This window comes from Haematobia irritans, chromosome 1 (genome assembly GCF_050003625.1).
Source record: "Haematobia irritans isolate KBUSLIRL chromosome 1, ASM5000362v1, whole genome shotgun sequence".
Taxonomy (NCBI): domain Eukaryota; kingdom Metazoa; phylum Arthropoda; class Insecta; order Diptera; family Muscidae; genus Haematobia; species Haematobia irritans.
Genome location: NC_134397.1, coordinates 150,856,493 through 150,877,592, shown reverse-complemented (window position 1 = coordinate 150,877,592; position 21,100 = coordinate 150,856,493). Strand labels below are relative to the sequence as shown.

At 33.1% G+C, this 21,100-nt stretch overlaps 1 protein-coding gene across 1 annotated transcript in view; it reads right to left on the bottom strand.

The window, feature by feature from the left end:
• Positions 1–21,100, bottom strand: part of Irc (Immune-regulated catalase) — a 59,428-nt gene that overhangs the window by 24,011 nt on the left and 14,317 nt on the right. The window contains exons 6-8 of the mRNA XM_075291927.1: positions 15,994–16,758; positions 15,747–15,917; positions 14,923–15,043 (exon numbers count right to left, since the gene is read on the bottom strand). Of these exons, the coding sequence (XP_075148042.1) occupies positions 14,923–15,043; positions 15,747–15,917; positions 15,994–16,758 (1,057 nt within the window). The remainder of the gene's footprint in view (positions 1–14,922; positions 15,044–15,746; positions 15,918–15,993; positions 16,759–21,100) is intronic.

The following is a 21,100-nucleotide window of genomic DNA, read 5'->3' as shown; positions in this document are numbered from 1 at the left end:
TTAGCATTGTAGCTATGCGTGCCAAATTTGGTTGAAATCGGTTCAGATTTAGATATAGCTCCCATATATAGCTTTCGCCCGATTTACATTCATATGACCACAGTGGCCAATCTTTTACTCCGATTTAATTGAAATTTTTCACAGGGAGTAGAATTAGCATTGTAGCTATGCGTGCCAAATTTGGTTGAAATCGGTTCAGATTTAGATATAGCTCCCATATATAGCTTTCGCCCGATTTACACTCATATGACCACAGAAGCCAATTTTTTGCTCCGATTTAGTTGAAATTTTGCACAGGGAGTAGAATTAGCATTATAGCTATGCGTGCCAAATTTTGTTGAAATCGGTTCATATTTAGATATATCTCCCATATATAGCTTTCGCCCGATTTACACTCATACGACCACAGTGGCCAATCTTTTACTCCGATTTAATTGAAATTATTCACATGGAGTAGAATTAGCATTGTAGCTATGCGTGCCAAATTTGGTTGAAATCGGTTCAGATTTAGATATATCTCCCATATATAGCTTTCGCCCGATTTACACTCATATGACCACAGAGGCCAATTTTTAACTCTGATTTAGTTGAAATTTTGCACAGGGAGTAGAATTAGCATTTTAGCTATGCGTGCCAAATTTGGATGAAATCGGTTCAGATTTAGATATAGCTCCCATATATATGTTTTTCTAATTTCGACAAAAATTGTCAAAATACCAACATTTTCCTTGTAAAATCGCCACTGCTTAGTCGAAAAGTTGTAAAAATTACTCTAATTTTTCTAAACTTCTAATACACATATATCGAGCGATAAATCATAAATAAAATTTTGCGAAGTTTCCTTAAAATTGCTTCAGATTTAAATGTTTCCCATATATTTTTACTAATATTGTGTTCCACCCTAGTGCATTAAATAGCCGACTTAAATTTTGAGTCTATAGATTTTGTAGAAGTTATCAAATTCTGTCCAGATGAAGTGATATTTAAATGTATGTATTTGGGACAAACCTTTATATATAGCCCCCAACACATTTGACGGATGTGATATGGTATCGAAAATTTAGATCTACAAAGTAGTGCAGGGTATAATATAGTCGGCCCCGCCCGACTTTAGACTTTCCTTACTTGTTTCACAATAACAAAAGTTGCTTCACAAAAGATGCTCTATATCACAAACTAATTGGCTTACAGACGTCAAATTTTGACACGAATCATTTGAAGGTTGGTACTATATAAAAATAATATGCATTTAATACTAGCGACGCCATCTATGTGTCGAGGACGTATCAGCCAACCTGTTATAACAAAAAGGGATCCAAAATAATATGCATTTAATACTAGCGACGCCATCTATGTGTCAGACCGGGGACTTATCAGCCAACCTGTTATAACAAAAAGTGATCCAATGTGGTGCAATGGTTAGCATTAGAGGTGTGCGCGTGAGTGAAATTTCACTCACACTCACGCACATTCACGAAGTCACATATTTCTTCATGCACGCTCACGCACGATAAGTGTTGTAGCCACTCACACTCACGCACATTCACGAAATGATAAGCATTAATCACGCACGAACTACTTTTACAGACTCACGCTCTCGCACGATTCACGACAATTCACGTGACTCACGACAAATTCACGAAACTCACGACATGTTCCAACTGGGAATGAACAAGGGTAACAAAATTCATAAATAAAATATAGTTCGACAGTTAAATCAATTTCAGTTAACATACGAGTAAGAATTAAATCTTAATTTTTTTTCATGAGCGTGATTTTGCAGAAATTTTATTCACGCACATTCACGAACCGATTTTATTACTCACGCACGCTCACTCACGACATATTTGTTTTAGTCCCATTCACGCACATTCACGAGAGTTGCATCAGATTTTATTCACGACTCATGTGATTCACGCGTGTCACACGCACACCTCTAGTTAGCATGTCCACCTTGCGTACAAAGGGTCGGGTTCAATCCCTGCTTCGACCGAACATCAAAGTTTCTATAAGTGGTTTCACTGCAATGTGAAGCGCCACTCGGTCTCGGTTATAAAAAGGAGGTTCATTGAGCTAAACATGGAAACGGGCAGCACGCAGCCAGATGGATAAAAGAATATCTCCCTGATCTATCTCGTCGCGTTAAATGGTGCCCAGCAACTCAAGACATGAATGCGGGATGTTTGGTTCTCGAATAGTTCATTTGTACAAAGGAAACGATGTTAGAACAAGTGTGGGCATTCTCAAACGACCTTTATCTGAGCTGGCTTTAATTGATATCGAATTGATTGAAAATTTCAATTTCAAACTGTTCAGCCGTAGGCGCAAAAAGATATTGATTAAAGACTTAAAATTCCACGATTATAGGGATCTATTAATCGAAAATCGATTAATCGATTATTCGAATTTTGCCATGAAAATCTAAAAAAGTCGAAATCGATTATTAACCTTAAAATAATCGCAAAATCGATTTTAGATTTTCAACTAATTTTTAATTTTGATTATCATATATATCTTAAGTTTTACTTATAGTATTATATTACCAATAAGAATAAAAATGTTGACTTGATTAAATCAAATATCAAATTGGTGGAAATGAATCCTTTGTTTTTTTTTCAATTTCCTTGAATGTATACGGCTAATTATTTGGGGAGATAATGATAACATGTTGAAAATTTCAGATTGAACATTTTCAAAATATATTAAACAAATATTTAAGGAAATAATAATAAATGACACGTACATGTTAAAAATTTTATATTGAACATTTTAAAAATATATTAAACAACTTTAAAAAAAAATAACATGTTTGACTGGAATACTAATTTTTGGCATTTCTTACCAACTATTGTTGATAACGCTAACAAAAAGACAAATAGATGCCATAAAATCGAATATTTTGTATACTCATTATTTCTATGAAATTCGATTATGAAAAATCGAATATTCGAATTTTGATTGGTGAAAATAATCGAAAATCGATTTTTGATTAATAGTCAATAATCGAATAGTCGAAAAATCGATTATTGGTTTATACTATAGATCCCTACACGATTATTACAAGAAAAGGCAAGAAAGATAATTTTTATTAAATCAGTTTCGTAAGATAATTAGTGTTACGATTTTGTATCTTAGGCATTTTGAGGGCGATTACGACGAAAGTTAATGAAAAGAACAAGAATTTGAATTATTCGGAAGTCTGTGTGAATCCAGGAACACTAGAAAAGCTATCCTTTTCGTAGAGACGGCTAAGCACATTATAAGGGTCTCTTGAGGACACATTTTTGTTCAAGTAGTGTTCCAAAGATTGTGGCAAAGAAAACTTCAAGGACATTCAATTGAATTGTTGGAGATTTTAATAATATATTGCGGCAATAAGTGTGAATCTCCTAACACTGAAGCAAGCTTACAAACGATTTACAAAATACAACTTTTAGAAGAGTAAATAATATAATTTTACATATAGTCCGAAAACTTTTGCAAGATTTGAAAGGCGTTGTCCGGTATGGCATAGTACTATTTTAATTTGTTTACTTCGAAACATCAAAATTGATCTTAGTTAAGGCATAAAGTCAGAAAAGAAGAAGTAATATTGTTTTTATTACAAAAATAAAAAAATTGTTACAATAAATGTTTTTTGGTGATAAATGCATAACTCTTTGAATATTTCCCTATTTTGTCAATTCCCCCCACTGTTTATTGTTACATATTTTACGATTTTCATTTCAATTAGTCTTAACAGGTATTGGCTAAATATGTATTTAGCTCATTAATTTTTTCATATTTCGATGAATGGATGGATGAATTTATATACAATATATGCTACTATATGATTGTAAGCAGCATATGCATACAACTGTCGGAGCATATGTTTATGAACGACATTCGTATATTACAAATTTATGTGTGTCAGTCAGTCAGTCAACCAACCAAGCATTCAATCGACATTGTTGATTATTAGATTAGTCAGTTAGCACAGCCTGTCTACTTGAATCTTTTGTATGCGATTGTGATTCTAATGTCATTCAGTATAGAGATGATTGGCATTTTACAACACACTTCCATTGTGAATTTTTGTGCACACATGCGGATTTATAGATTACGGATTTGAAAATATAATAAATTTTTCGTCTATTTTCACATAATGTTCAAAGTATTTATGAACGTACTGCTACAAGATTAGCAGTTATTAATTAATTAATATTGTACTCATGTTTCAACATCATCTTTATCATGGTATTAGTGAATACTAGTCATCATAATTTAATTGTTTTTATTAAAGCTGTCAAATAAATTGATAGATCTTTAACAGTGTTGAAGAATTTCTTGTCTACGCTTTAATTAGTTATATGATATTAAGTTAATTGTATTTCCGGTGTCAACGAGAGTTTAATTTTTATACCCTTCACCACTACTGTTGTACAGGGTATAATAAGTTTGTGCATTTGTATGTAACGCCAAGAAGGAAAAGTAGGATACCCATCGTTTAGTATACTGATCGTCTTAGAATTGAATTCCGTACATCCAAATATTTTATGAGTCTCAAAAAACATATCAGCCAAATCGGTTCAGATTTAGATATAGCTCCCACATATATCTTTCGTCCGATATTTACTTATATAGTCCCAGAAGCCAGAGTTTTAGCCTGATTTGCTCACAATTTTGTACAAGGAGTACAATTGATAACGTCGTCAATTGTGACAAATTTAGTTGAAATCGGTTCAGATTTATATACAGCTCCCATATATATCTTTCGCCTGATTTAGACTCATATGACCACAGAGACCAAAGTTTACTACCGATTTACATGAAATTTTGTACAGAAAGTAGAATTGACATTTTTTAAATGCTTGCTAAATTTGCTGAAATCGGTCCAGATTTAGATATAGGTCCCATATATAACTTTCGCCCGATTTTGACTCATATGACCGTAAAGGCCAAATTTTAACACCGATTCACGTAAAATTTTGCACGGAGAGTCGAATTAATATTCTATCAATTATTGCTAAATTTGGTTGAAATCGGTTCAGATTTAGATATAGATCCCATATATATCTTTCGCCCGATTTAGACTCATGGGACCATAGAGGCCAAAGTTTTTTCCGATTTATGTGAGGCTATGCACATGGAGTAGAATTAATATTATAGCTATCCATGCCTAGTTTGATTAAAATCGGTCCTGATTTGGATATAGCTCCTATATAAATATCTTTCGCCCGATGTGGATTTAATTGACCCTAGAGGCCAGAAATTTGCCTTTATTTCCTTCAAATTTTGCACAAAGAATACAATGGATGATCAAGTGTGCTAAATTTCGTTGAAATCGGTTAGATATAGCTTCCATACATATCTTTCGCAAGATTCATATAACAACCGGAGACCAAATTTTCATTTCCATTCACTGGAAATTTTCCCTGAGAGTAGAATTAAGATTTTTAGTTTTGTGTACCAAATTTAGAACAAATTGGTATAGATTTGGATATAGCTCTCATATACATACTAGATAGGGTCACGAAAAAAAGTTGATGCGGTCACCCCCAAGTTTTGTAGCATATTCGAAGACAATTTCAGAACACCAAAACTTTTTTTTTTCGTGCACCCTACGACCCCCCGAAATACAATTTATCATGTAGCGAAAGTGATTGTTAGAATTTTAAAACTTTAGGCTCTCAAATTGTTCTAGCAAAAACACACGCACTTTGCATAACGCAGAAAATGCCGTAGTGCAAACAACCAGTATGTATACAAAGGTACCGTTAGAAATTTACGGATAAACAGGTTTTGTGTTCTAAATACCTTATAAATCAATTTCGTAGATATGAATAACGATGTGCATGTGGTTTCGATCGGACATCATGACAACACAGCAAAAACTATTTAGTGTTGTGTAGGGTGACCTATTGACTTTTTAAAATCTCTGTAACTTTTTTGTTTATGAATATAAGTTAATACTTCAAAAGCAAAAGTTTCATATTTTGTTAAGATCTTTATAATGGTTATAAGAAATGGGCATTATTGGGGTATACGAAGCGAAATAAAAAAATTAAAAATCAAATTTGACGCCGGAGTCAAAAATGACCAATGCATGAAATATAGCCCCTGATCAACCACCAACAACGATATGCGTTTCTTTTCGATCGGACTTTAAATGACGAAACAGCACAATAAATTGTATTTCGGGGGGTCGTAGGGTGCACGGAAAAAAAGTTTTGGTGTTCTGAAATTGTCTTAGAATATGCTACAAAACTGGGGGCTGACCGCATCAACTTTTTTTTTCCTTTAGGCCGTGACCCTATCTAATATATACGCCTGATTTGGAGAAATATAGTAGCAAATTTCATATTCTATACCCATATCAACGGAATTTTACTCCCATTGATTTTATTTTACACAGAAGAAAGATTTAACATTCTATCTAAATCGGTTCAGATTTAGATAAAGCGCCATATATTCTTCCGAATTATGCAAAAATGGCACAACGTCAGCGAAGATGTCCCCATACTTTCCACAGAAGATTTAGATAAGGTTCCGGCGATGTAGATGTTGCTCGATGTGACCAAATATTGTCACAAACCCAACAATTGACCACTTATCTTGGTGAAATTTAGCCACCACTGCTAAGAAACAAAAATAAAAATTCCTCAAATTTTCCTATACCTCTAATACATGTGTATCGTCGGATAAATCACAAATGCACCTTTGTTCAATAAAATGGCTTTAGCTTTATATTTTCCATATTTATTTACTTAATTGTGTTTCGTTTCAAGGAGTTGGCCAATTTAAATTTAAGGTCTGGAGATTTTGTAGAAGTTTAAAAATATTTCTCCAAATCGGTTCTGATTTTTATAAGGGATTGTAAACCTTTATATAGCTCCCAATAAATTTGAATGAGTTAAAATGGTATCAAAAATGTTGATCTACATAGTGATGAAGGGTATAATATAGTCGGCCGCGCCCGACTTTAGACTTTACTAACTTGTGTTTTTTTAACAAAGAGGTAACATTTTCTAGGTCCGCCAGTAATCTAAAGCTGTATGCTCCTAAAATTCGCAAAGGCATACCAACAAATTTTAGTTCCCCTGGAATATGTAAGGTAGTTCCTAAAAAATATTTCTATAGAAAATTTTGTCAAAATTTAATTTCTATGAAAAAATTTATCAAAATTTTATTCCTATAGAAAATTTTGTCAAAATTTTATTTCTATAGAAAGTTTAGTCAAAATTGTATTTCTTTTTATGTTAGCCTGATATCAACACAGGCTGGTTTTCCGTCCAAATCAATTACTTTACATGAATTATAATTTTAAATGCGAGCTAATTGGACATGAACAAGACATTGTGTGATCGTTCACCAATCAGGTGAATTCAGCAATCCTTCTAAAAATAGATTTCAATCTGTTGTTGCAATAATGTAATAACAAATTGAAATTTAAACAAGTATATACGGCCGTAAGTTCGGCCGGGCCGAATCTTATGTACCATCCACCATGGATTGCGTAAAAACTTCTACGAAAGACTGTCATCCACAAATTTCAACTCACATGGTTGTTAAATATCATATGCTACCACCACGTATCAAATTTCAACCAGATCGGATAAATTTTGCTTCTCCAAAAGACACCGGAAGTCAAATCTGGGGATCGGTTTATATGGGAGCTATATATTATTATGGACTGATAGGAACGAATTGCTGCATGGTTTTTGGATACCCGATACTAACATCACGTACCAAATTTCAACCGAATGGGAAGAATTTTGCTCTTCCAAGGTGCTCCGGAGGTCAAATCTGGGGATCGGTTTATATGGGGCCTATATATAATTATGGACCGATATCGACCAATTTCTGCATGGGTGTTTGAGGCCATATATTAACATCACGTACCAAATTTCAACTGAATCAGATGAATTTTGGTCTTCTAAGAGGCTCCGGAGGTCAAATCTGGTGATCGTTTTATATGGGGGCTATATATAATTATGGACCGATGTGGACCAATTTTTGCATGGTTGTTAGATTATCTAACAAGGCCGTAGCCAGGATTTTAATTCGGGGGGGGGGTTCAACTTAAAAAAAAAATATTCATATAATCTCATGTGTAGAAAATTTTATTTATGCAAGGTATGTATACAATATTTATACCCTTCACCACTACTGTGGTACAGGGTATAATAAGTTTGTGCATTTGTATGTAACGCCAAGAAGGAGTAATCATAGACCAACCTTTTAGTATACGGATCGGCTTAGAATTAAATTCTGAGTCGATTTAGCGATGTCTGTCTGTCTGTCTGTCTGTCTGTCCGTCTGTCTGTTGATGTATTTTTGTGTGCAAAGTACAGCTCGCAGTTTTAGTCCGATTGTCCTAAAATTTGGTATAGGGTCCTGTTTCGGCTCAAAGACGATCCCTATTTTGGAAAAAATCGGTTCAGATTTAGATATAGCTGCCATATATATTTTTCACCGATCTGGTCATAATTGGCGTGTATATCAACCGATCTTCCTCAAATTCCGTAAATCCGAATATTTTATGGGTCTCGAAAAACTTGCAAAATATCAGCCAAATCGGTTCAGATTTAGATATAGCTCCCATATATAGCTTTCGCCCGATTTACACTCATTTGCCCACAGAGCCCAATTTTTTGCTCCGATTTATTTGAAATTTTGCACAGGGAGTAGAATCAGCATTGTTGCTATGCGTGCCAAATTTGGTTGAAATCGGTTCAAATTTAGATATAGCTCCCATATATAGCTTTCGCCCGATTTACACTCCTATGACCACAGAGGCCAATTTTTAACTCTGATTTAGTTGAAATTTTGCACAGGGAGTAGAATTAGCATTGTAGCTATGCGTGCCAAATTTGGTTGACATCGGTTCAGATTTACATATAGCTCCCCTATATATGTTTTTCTGATTTCGACAAAAATGGTCAAAATACCAACATTTTCCTTGTAAAATCGCCACTGCTTAGTCGAAAAGTTGTAAAAATTACTCTAATTTTCCTAAACTTCTAATACGCATATATCGAGCGATAAATTATAAATAAACTTTTTCAAAGATTCCTTAAAATTGCTTCAGGTTTAAACGTTTCCAATATTTTTTTACTAACATTGTGTTCCATCCTAGTCCATTAGCCGACTTAAATTTTGAGTCTATAGATTTTGTAGAAGTCTATCAAATTCTGTCCAGATCGAGCGATATTTAAATGTATGTATTTGGGACAAACCTTTATATATAGCCCCCAACACATTTAAGGGATGTGATATGGTATCGAAAATTTAGATCTACAAAGTGGTGCAGGGTATAATATAGTCGGCCCCGCCCGACTTTAGACTTTCCTTACTTGTTTTATAATATTAAATTGAGCCGACGGGCTTTTTGGGGCAGCAAATAAATCAATGACTTCTTCAGTCGGCACATTTATTCGGCGATGAACCGACATTAATGCCAATCCATTGAGTACACTCTCGCTAGTGGAATTTCTAAGATACGTCTTTAATCTCATCATTGTTGAAAATGAACGTTCGGATGAGCACGTAGTAACTGCAGGGATGGAAAATGCAGTACTATAGTACTTTTTTCAATACTTTTTCACCCCGGTCAGTACCGTAGATTTAGAAAAAATAAAAAATAAGATTTAAATTAATATTGAATCTTTGGATTAAGAAAAGTTGAATTGGATATGAAGATGGATATTCCTTCAATGATTTTGTTTTTGATTCCGAGCCAAAGATAAGGCTTCTTTAAAATAAGGCATGTTTTTACGGAGCTATATGTACGTGATATTAAAGATCACGCAATCTAAATTTTAAAATATTAACGAAATTTCCACAATATTAAGGACTAATTTCTTTAATGTAATGAAATTTTAATTAAAATAAAGTTTACTATCATGACTTTAACAAAAAAGTGTTATATGTAGGACACAAATTTTGGAAATTTAAGCCAAGGCAAAACTTCCTTAAAGTAAAGAAATACATTTTTGATTCAAAGTAATCGTCCTTATCTTTTGAATCATTGGTTGAAAGTTTTTTTTTTTCTTTTAATTAAATCATATTTTTTTACTTCGAAGTATCCGGTATAATTTTTATTATTAAATTGGCATCTGTTTGTACGTGTATACCTCGAAGAGAATGAAAATTTGATAAATAAAATATTTATCCTAATTTTAATTTTTTGATCGTAGATTTAAAGCCAGATAGGTCACTAAAAATGTCTTTATTTTAAAGAAGCAGCATCTTTGGCGCGGAATCAATAACAAAATCCTTAGGGGAAGTTCAAAATCTTTGGATCCAAATAAATTTTTTTTAGTGTATCTAGCTTAAGATCTAGGCCATAGGCGTAGGAACGACTGTGGGATAGGGACTTAGACCCCGCAGAAAAATCTTAGACCCCCACCCCCCAGAATTTGAAAACCTATTTACGAGTTTCCACTGTGGTGCAAAGTCTGCGAAGAAGCGTTGAATTTAACGACGAACAAGTAATGAAAAGATTTAATTTTTTTTCGTATTTTATCAAATGATATCCGATCCAAAAGATAAAATTTCAATGCTTAGTGGGATTTAGTACCTTTTGTGTAGACATTTTTGAGTCGATATCAGATTTTTGGTACAATAGCTTTGACAAAATATTTTAATATTTTGAAAAAGTCTTTATCAACCTTATTTGCTAATAGTCTTTTACAAATATGGCAAAACAGATATGTTCATGTGGGAAGAAAATCTTGATTTTGTAAAAGACATAGTCAAAAACAGGATTTTATTGAACTTCAAGAATGTTTTAGTCGAAAAAAGAATGCGATTCTATACTATCGATTTTTATTTCTATATAGAATTTTTGCAAAATTTTATATTTGTAGAAAGTTTTGTCAAAATTTTAATTTAATTGAAAATTTTGGTAAAATGTTATTTCTATAGGAAATTTTTGCAATTTTTTTTTCTATAGAAAAAATTTTGCAACATTTTTTTGCAAAATTTTATTTCTATAGAAAATTTTTGCAAAATTTTATTTATATAGAAAATTTTGTCAAAATTTTATTTTCTTTAAAATTTAGTCTCTTGACAATAATCTTCCAGTGAAATTTTTGTTGAAATTTAGTAAAAAGTACCTTTCCGCTCACAAAATACCTTTTTTGTACTTTCTTAAAAATTGTAAAAATTGTATTTTCCATCCCTGAGTAACTGGCAAAGTGACCAAAATTTTTTAAAAGAATATGCACGTTTGGAAATATCACTTTATTGCACTCTCCAAGTGCTTCCATCGCTGAATTAGGCTTTTCGCAGGTTTTGCGCCATTTCATTTACACATGTGTGTTTGGCTATTTCGTTGTTGTTGCTATGGCCAAACAAAGCGAGTCATGTTCACAAAAAGAACAACAAACACACATAAAAATCAGAAAGACATTTTCCAAAAATGAAATTTGTGGTGCGAGAACAAAAACAAATTGTTTTTTTCGACCGTCGTTTGACGGGGTTTTCAACTAGTATTCTATGATTTGTGCAAGTTTTATAGGTAAGCGTTTTTAAAAATAAAACCTCCAGCTTTTCTTCAACATCTTCGATAAGATTTTTCTATGCAGCTAAAAATACATATTTATTTATATCAAAATATTTATTCATTTCGGGGGGGGTTTGATCCCCCTCATCCCCCCCCTTAAATACGGCCTTGGTTAGATACCATATACTAACACCATGTACCAAATTTCAGCCGGATCGGATGAAATTTGCTTCTCTTAGAGGCTCCGCAAGCCAAATCGGGGAATCGGTTTATATGGGGGCTATATATAATTATGGACCGATATGGACCAATTTTTGCATGGTTGTTAGAGACCATATACTAACACCATGTACCAAATTTCAGCCGGATCGGATGAAATTTGCTTCTCTTAGAGGCTCCGCAAGCCAAATCGGGGAATCGGTTTATATGGGGGCTATATATAATTATGGACCGATATGGACCAATTTTTGCATGGTTGTTAGAGACCATATACTAACACCATGTACCAAATTTCAGACGGATCGGATGAAATTTGCTTCTCTTACAGGCCTCGCAAGCCAAATTTGGGGGTCCGTTTATATGGGGGCTATACGAATAAGTGGACCGATATGGCCCATTTGCAATACCATCATCAATAACAACTACTTGTGCCGAGTTTCAAGTCGATAGCTTGTTTCTTTCGGAAGTTAGCGTGATTTCAACAGACGGACGGACGGACGGACATGCTCAGATCGACTCAGAATTTCACCACGACCCAGAATATATATACTTTATGGGGTCTTAGAGCAATATTTCGATGTGTTACAAACGGAATGACAAAGTTAATATACCCCCCATCCTATGAGGGAGAAATGATTCTCGTATGTAATTTCCATAAGAAATTAGCATATAAGACCCAAATTGAATCATCTCACCCAGCCAGATCTTACTGGAGACTATGGAAATGTGGATTAGCCAACACTTCAACATATGTAACATATAGTCAGGCTTGTTAGATGGGTATCTGGCATTTTCTTTTCAATAGCATAATAATACCAATTCCTTAATCTTCGTGTCCAATTAGCTCGCATTTAAAATTGCAATTAATGTAAAATTTTATTTCTATAGAAAACTTTGCCAAAATCTTATTTATTATAGAAAATTTTTTCAAAAATTAATTTTTATTTATCTCTAGAAAATTTATGAACCACCATGAATTCTACCAATCTACCAAACAAAAATTCTACCAACTGTGGCATGCGTGATTACAATACTACACGCAAAAAAATAATTCTTTCCTCCCAAACGAAATTTTAGACAAACAAAGTTCGTTTCTCATTTGCTTTTCGCTGTAAGGAAGTGTATTTGGGAGAAAAGTATATACTTTTTGTGATAAACGTTTATTCTTTTCCAGGATGTAAAAACAATTTCATAAGGACAAACTCAAAAAAACATTGTTTTCTTGCTAATTGCATTTTCCCTCACATCTTACTCACATCCACGATGTTTTTTAGTTCTTAACAACTTTTCCTGTAATACCAACAATGTAGAAGAAATTATACGATTTTATAAATTTTTAAAATTTTTTTTACCTTTCGCCTGGACGGAGAATCGAACCGCGGACCATGCACTTTGTAAGCCAACACACTAACCACTGAGCTATGTACCTGTTATGGTCATCAATAGATAAATATCCATATACGTTATATTTATATAGCATAGCTTGCGGCGCCCACGAACCGAATAAAAAAAGTTTATTTAACGGAAACAAACATTTAGTTTGGCACCGTGGAACAGTGGTTGCTACGTCCGACTAGCATGCCAAGGGTCGTGGGTTCGATCCCTGCTTCGACCAAAGTTTTTTTTAACATATATTCCAGATATGTTCGGAAGATTCCGAAAAAATGTTCAACATTACATTGTAGTATATTAAATTTTGAACTGTAAAATGTGTCTTATTAAAGACCTAAAGTCAGAAAAGAACAGTGTTTGATATAAACGAAATGGACTGTGTTGTTGTTTCAAAAATAACTTTTTTTATTGAAAAAATAAAAATTTTGTAGCAAACGAATTTTTTTGGTGATAAAAGTTTAAAATTTTCGAAGCAATTCAAAAAACTCTAACAAAAGAAAAACGTTTTCGGTACACGTTTTCCTTTGCGTGTACGGTAGTCTTTGTAAGCGGATAAAAAAAGAGAATATTTAAAATTGAGAAGTTGACAAACAAAATTTTATTTTCTTTAAAATTCAGTCTATAGGAGTTCTTGACAATAATATTCCAATGGATTTTTTGTTAAAATTTAGTGAAAAGTACTTTTTCTCTCAAAAAATACCTTTGTACAATCTTAAAAATTGTATTTTCCATCCCTGCAATGAATGCAGAATATTACAGGCGGGGATATTTGCTATTGCAAAAGCTGCAAAACTTCTACCGATGAGGACGTTATTTAGATGTGAAATCATGCAAAGTGAGGAGGTGAGGCCTTTAATGGGAATCATAACAGGACACAATACTCTGGGAAAACACATGGTAAGGTTCGGTCTAACGAATGATGATATTTGTAGATGGTGTCTGGACCCTGAGGCTACGAAAGATTCATTCCATTTTATGTGCCAGTGTTCAGCAGTATCTTTCAGAAGAAACAAGATACTGACCTCTTATTTCTTCCAGACTATGTTCGACTTGCGAGAATGCGAGTATTCTCGCTTTCATCAAACCGCAATGGACCAACTAGGGTCTAAGTGACCACAAATCCGCTTGGCTCGGATCTGTGTCATCCTCCATAACCTAACTCACACACAAAAAAATATTTTTCTGATTCAATCACGAAATTAATTGATCCAATTATTTTTTTAATTGAAATGTCTTCAATCACGAAAATGATAGTATCAATCACAGTTTTAATTGGGCATAGAAAAAATCCTTGATTAAAAAAATAATTGATGTCATTAGCAATTTTCAATTAATTTTTTAATTGATTCAATTAAAAATTTAATTGATTTTGAATGCAAACCCCAATTAATTTTTTATTTAAAAAGGTAACTATTTTTAACTACTTTCTGAATTGGCTTAGAGTTTTTATTTTGATCAAGAAATGTTCATCACTTTTTTTAACTGACTTAGTCTCCTGAATTTGATTAAAAAGTTAATTCTATCAATTAATTTTTTAATTAAAAATTTTAAAATGTTCAATCATTGACTTAATTAACCTAATGTTTCTACCTTGATTAAAAAGTTAATTGTATCAATTAATTTTTTAATTGAAAAAACATTCAACTTCAATTAACTTTTTAATTGGAAATATTCTGGTGATATTTTTTCCTGTGCATTTCGAAGAATACCTAGTCTTCGATAAATCAATATTTTTTAGTGAATCGGGATCTATAATTGCCTAATGTTTTATTAGGCAAAGAGTTTATAGTACCATAGGGTATATTAAATTATTTTTAACTTACCCATAATACACTGGAACGTTGGTCCAACGGAAGCACCTTGGGCTGAAATTTCAGACATACCACCGACTATTAAATCAATATCCTGCCATTTTGTGTAGATCTTTTTTAATTTTTCAATATCCTAAAATGACGCATTAAAAAAAACATATTAACATTTTAAACACAATATAATTATCAATAAGACAAAACTAGAATTACTATTCGGCCTTGAGTTCCAAAGGTGCGAGTTCAATTGCAGACTCGAGCAAAAACATATTTCTGAGTTCTTCAGAAATTTTAGTATAACCAGCGGCTAATGTTCTATGACACGAAAAAATGACAAAAAATGCGTCGCTTCCAAAACCGAAAAAGTTTGTTTTGTGTTTTTTGTAAAGAAAAAATTTCATCAAAATTAAATTTTGTATTTTCGTGATTTTGGTGGCAATTTTTTGTGCAAATATAAATTTCTGGTCCATCAACAATGTTCAAATTGTTGATGACATCGCAAAATTTTGAAAACGAAAATCGAAGAGAATTTAGAATTCGCCTCGTTTTCTTCCTTCATTCTTCATTTTCGAAACTGAGTAAAATACATTTATGTTGTACTTAAAATACGAACGCTAAAATCAATTTCTTTCTTCGAATACATATTGACTTAAAAAGCTGGATTGGCAACCAACATGTTGTCTATATTTACTTTTCTCAAAAAATATATTCGGCATGAAATCTTTAAATTATTTTAAACAAAGCCCAAATGTTACAAATTTTTATCATGGCTTGCGTCTTAGTTAAAACATCTTGAGCAAATGCTCACAAAAAAAAGTATTGACTTTTAAAATATTTACCTCTGGTGCTATAAATCTGTTGAAATCGTTCCAGCTGGTTATTTTAATATTATTGCAAACTTGAACATATTTGAAATAAGGTTGAAGTCCATGGTCACGGCCACGTTGAATATCAAAGGCCATAATATCACTATGCGTAGGTCGTTTAGGACCTACAAAATCCGCCAGGAGCTAAAAAATTGTAATTAATATAAATTTTAATTGTAAATGCTGTAGATAAACCAAATAATATTTTCGCCAAACTTACACTCTCCACATAGGAATTATCCATTTTCATGGTACGTTGTTGTAAAATCGAATTGAGAATATCATCCAATTTCTTAGATGTATAAGTGAGATTATTACAATACAATTGATATTTTAAGTTAAATATATCCGTGGACGTTTGCATCTTTTCTTTGCCCCATTTTGGAGAGTCTGTTGTAACATCAGATCGCATTGGAAAACTGTGCAAACTATTTGGCATCATTGACAAATAGAAACGAGAAGCTGCTACTGCATATTCATTCGATACTTGTTGTGGTTCTTCACTTATCCTTTCAATTTTCCGATATGATTGATAGATTTCTTCTGCCACATTGGGACCCAATGCAACTGGTAACCATTCAAAGAAAACTATTCTCTGGTATATGTCTACATTAATAGCCTTAGCTTGTTGATATAATTGCTCATCATTCCACTGAGGATAGGTTTCTTTCAACTCTTGAGCCAATCGATTATGATTACGCATGAAAATCGTATAGATGGCAATACTAAATGGATTACTATTGACCCTAGAGTCTCCAGCCATAAAACACGAAGAATTAACATTGCTGGCAATCTCCTGGGAATTTGGTATATTAACGCAAAAGCGGTGAATATCCTCGGTTACCATTGGCAAGAGAGAATTCTCGATTGATTCGGTTTGTGTGGATTTTAAAAATCCATTTCTGAATGAACGCATCCGATTACGAGCCGAATCTGTGAATCCGTAGAGTGGAGATAAGTCCAGATTGGCAGTGGCTTGATTAAGCTGTAAGAATAGGAAAAATTACTGTACAAAGAACTAAGATTCTTTAAATTGTATTATTACTTTGCTTAATTCATGTTCATTAAACTAAAGACCTTAAATTAAGAGCTTACATAATTAAATTAGAATAAAGACCTCCTTTATTAGAGAAAGGAGTCAAGTCAAGAGATATATTAATTAGGCGGTGCGAATCTGATTCTTCATTCACGGAATAAAATGAGCGTTTTTGGTGTAAAAAATTGTTAACACATTATTATTCTTAAAGAACAAACATATAATGTTTATAAATTAATTTGATATGTATGAATGCAAACATATATTATTATGAGAAATTGTGAAATTAATAAGTGTTAGGAAGCGAGAGAGTATTGAGAAAGAGTTGGTGATGTAGAGACATGAACATAACACAATTGGTGCTCTGCTTGATACACTGATTTGATTTTGCTGGCTATTGTAAGAGATTTAAATGAAAGACATTGCAACACTGAAAAATATTGACCTAATATAAAAGATTATGCAACCTAAATTTTAGGACACGCAATTTACACAATATTACGGTTAAATTTCTTTAAATAAAGAACTTTTAATTATAATGAAGTTAATAACCTTTGCTATAAAAATGTTTTTCTGTAAATGTTGGACACGAATCTTTGAAATTTGCGTACCTCCGTTAAAATCGTATGACTTTGAAGTTAAGCAAATATTCCTTAAAATAATAAAAAATATTTAGATTTAAAGAATAATTGTTTAAATTAACTGAGATATTGAATCTTTGAATTAAAGATTAAAAGTCTTATTTTGAAACTTTGATTTAATGTTTTTCTTGAAATTAACAGAAAAACAGCATGTGTTTTCGCCTTGAGAGCAGTATTTTATGCATGTGTGGACATTAGAGGTGTGCACGTGACACGAAATTATCGTGACTCACGAACATTTTCGTGATTCGTGCGTGAGTCGTGAGTCACGCTCATGAAAACAGCGTGAGTGTGCGTGAGCGTGATTAACAAACTAAAATGTCGTGCGTGAGCGTGAGTCACGAAAATAATATCTTCGTGAGTGTGCGTGAGTAACGAATTACACTCACGAAAATATTCCTGCTCACCAACATAAAACCCTTAAGAGTTAAATTCAATTACAATTTTAGCGACACCTGGGATGTTAAGAGTTTAATAACACTCTCGATTTTAATAATGCTCATGTTTTCCGACACTTCGGTAATGTAAATTAATCATAAAATTATTCGTGAGTCACGATATTTTTCGTGAATCACGATATTTTTCGTGAGTCACGGTATTTTTCGTGATTCACGACGTTTTCGTGCGTGAGTGTGCGTGAGCGTGAGTCCTACCAAAAAATATCGTGCGTGAGTGTGCGTGAATATGATTTTTCAGTCGTGAGTGTGCGTGAGCGTGAGTAAACTATTACTCACGTGCACACCTCTAGTGGACATGTGTTTTGTTTATCATTTTGGCATTATGGGCAAAATTTTTTTCTTGGTTCGTTAAAAGAAATCGTAACATATGCTAACCACTGCTCCACGTGGCCAACAAATATATGTTTCTGTTAAATAATGTTATGTTTGCATGGGCTCGTGGGCGCTGCAAGCTATGCTATATAAATGTAACTTATAACGATAGTTGTCTAACAGCCACGTAGCCCAGTGGTAGTGTATTGGCTTACAAATTGCATGGTTCCCGGTTCGATTCTCCGTCCAGGCGAAAAATTATAAAAAAATAATTTCTTCAACATTATTTGTATTACAGAAAAAGGTGGAATTTCGTGGAATTGAGAAAATTCTTCCAAGCATATAATATTTTTGGGCTCAAAATGCTTCCAAACATATAATATGTTCCCATAAAACAAATATAATAATGCTTCGGCAATATCCAATAAAATATGTGCTTCCTGCAAAATATGTTTGGAACATATGTTAGAGAAGCGATTTTTTTGAGGGTGTAGTTATATTATGGATTTTTAAACTGACGTGTATTTATTCCATAAATGAAATCTGTATCTAGAGTGATCAAAACCGCTAGACCGGTTTTTCTTCTCACACCGACTGTCGGTTTTAGTGAAAATCACATTTTCTGTGGACCGGTAGTGCCGGTGTTTTCAAGGCCTCAACAACCGTCTCTCGATTTTTATATTTTCATTGTAAAATTGAAAATTCAATACCAAATTTTGCAAATACATCTGATTATTAAAAAAAACTGCAATGAAAACACTTCCAAATATGTGCAAAGTACATTTGAATTAAAAATAAAATGTTCAATTTTTAATCAATTTCCGAATTAGGTTTTTCATTGATATTTGTGCCCATAAAATTAGATTCTCCTCTCAAAATCACCAGTTTTTTATGAAAACCGGTTGAAACGGTTACGCCGGTTGTTTCAGAAAACACCTTTCACCGGTTTAAAACCGGAAAACCCCGAATTTCAAAGAATTCAGTGTTTTTTTATCACTATCCGTATCCCAATTTTAGCCTAGGCCTTCTTAAAACAAGTATATACAGCAGTAAGTTCGGCCGGGCCGAATCTTAAATACCCACCACCATGAATCAAATATAATAGTTTCCTTTGAAAATTCTTTGTCGTAGCGGGTTAATATATAGAAATTCAGGGGGGTTTATGACAAATATTCTCCCAAGCAGATCAGTTCAACCAGTATGCTTCCCAAAGATACATTTAACCAATGAAGGCTAGATCAGATTCTGGATTTATGAGAACAATTTTTGTTTGAGTTTTAGAGGAATCATAATCATCTCGTGTAAGTGTGCAAGTAAATGATTAAATAATGCCTTGATCTAAAATCTGTAGATTTTTACTCCCCATTATTTAAATGATTACGAGAAGTAAAATCTGGAAATTTTACATTCAGTTTCAAGCAATTTTCATGATCAGTGCGCTTTCTATATAGGTCTATATGGCGATTCTAGAATTTAAACCCCAAATCGGAGGGCCGGTTTTTAAGGGGGCTATATCAAAATCTGTACCGATACACAATATATTCAGCACACCTATTTATAGTCCTAAAAAACCTCCATATTTTTAATTTCAGGCAAATTGGATAAAAACTACGGTTTCTCGAAGCCCAAGAAGTAAAATCGGGAGATCGGTTTATACACGCAAAGAAAAAAAACGTTTGGAAAACGTGTACCGAAAACGTTTTTCTTTTGTTAGAATTTTTTGAATTGCGTCGAAAATTTTAAACTTTTATCACCAAAAAAATTCGTTTGTTACAAAATTTTTATTTTTTCAATAAAAAAAGTTATTTTTGGAACAACAACACAGTCCATTTCGTTTATATCAAACACTGTTCTTTTCTGACTTTAGGTCTTTAAAAAGACACATTTTACAGTTCAAAATTTAATATACTACAATGTAATGTTGAACATTTTTTCGGAATCTTCCGAACATATCTGGAATATATGTAAAAAAAAAAAAAACAAAAAAAAACTTTGGTCTAAGCAGGGATCGAACCCACGACCCTTGGCATGCAAGTCGGACGTAGCAACCACTGCACCACGGTGCCAAAATAAATGTTTGTTTTTGTTAAATAAACTTTGTTTATTCGGTTCGTGGGCGCCGCAAGCTATGCTATATAAATATAACTTATATGGATATTTATCTATTGATGACCATAACAGGTACATAGCTCAGTGGTTAGTGTGTTGGCTTACAAAGTGCATGGTCCGCGGTTCGATTCTCCGTCCAGGCGAAAGGTAGAAAAGTTTTAAAAATTTATAAAATTGTATAATTTCTTCTACATTGCTGGTATTACAGGAAAAGGCGTTAAGAACTAAAAAACATCGTGGGTGTGAGAAAGATGTGAGGGAAAATGCAACTAGCAAGAAAACAATGTTTTTTTTTTTTTTTGAGTTTGTCCTTATGAAATTGTTTTTACATCCTGGAAAAGAATAAACGCTTATCACAAAAAGTATATACTTTTCTCCCAAATACACTTCCTTACATCGAAAAGCAAATGAGAAACGAACTTTGTTTGTCTAAAATTTCGTTTGGGAGGAAATTATTTTTTTGCGTGTATGGGGGCTATATCAAAACATGGTCTGATACTCACAATTTTTTTGAAAACCTCTTTATGGTCCTAAAGTATCTCTCGATTTTTAATTTCAGGCAATTTTAATAAAAACTATGGTTTCTAGAAATCCAAGAAGTATAATCGGGAGATCGGTCTATATAGGGGCTATACCAAAACATGGACCGATAATCATCATTTTCGGCACACCTCTTTATGGTCCTAAAATACCTCTAGATTTCCAATTTCAGGCAAATTGGATAGAAACTACGAATTCTAGAAGCCCAAGAAGTAAAATCGGGAGATCGCT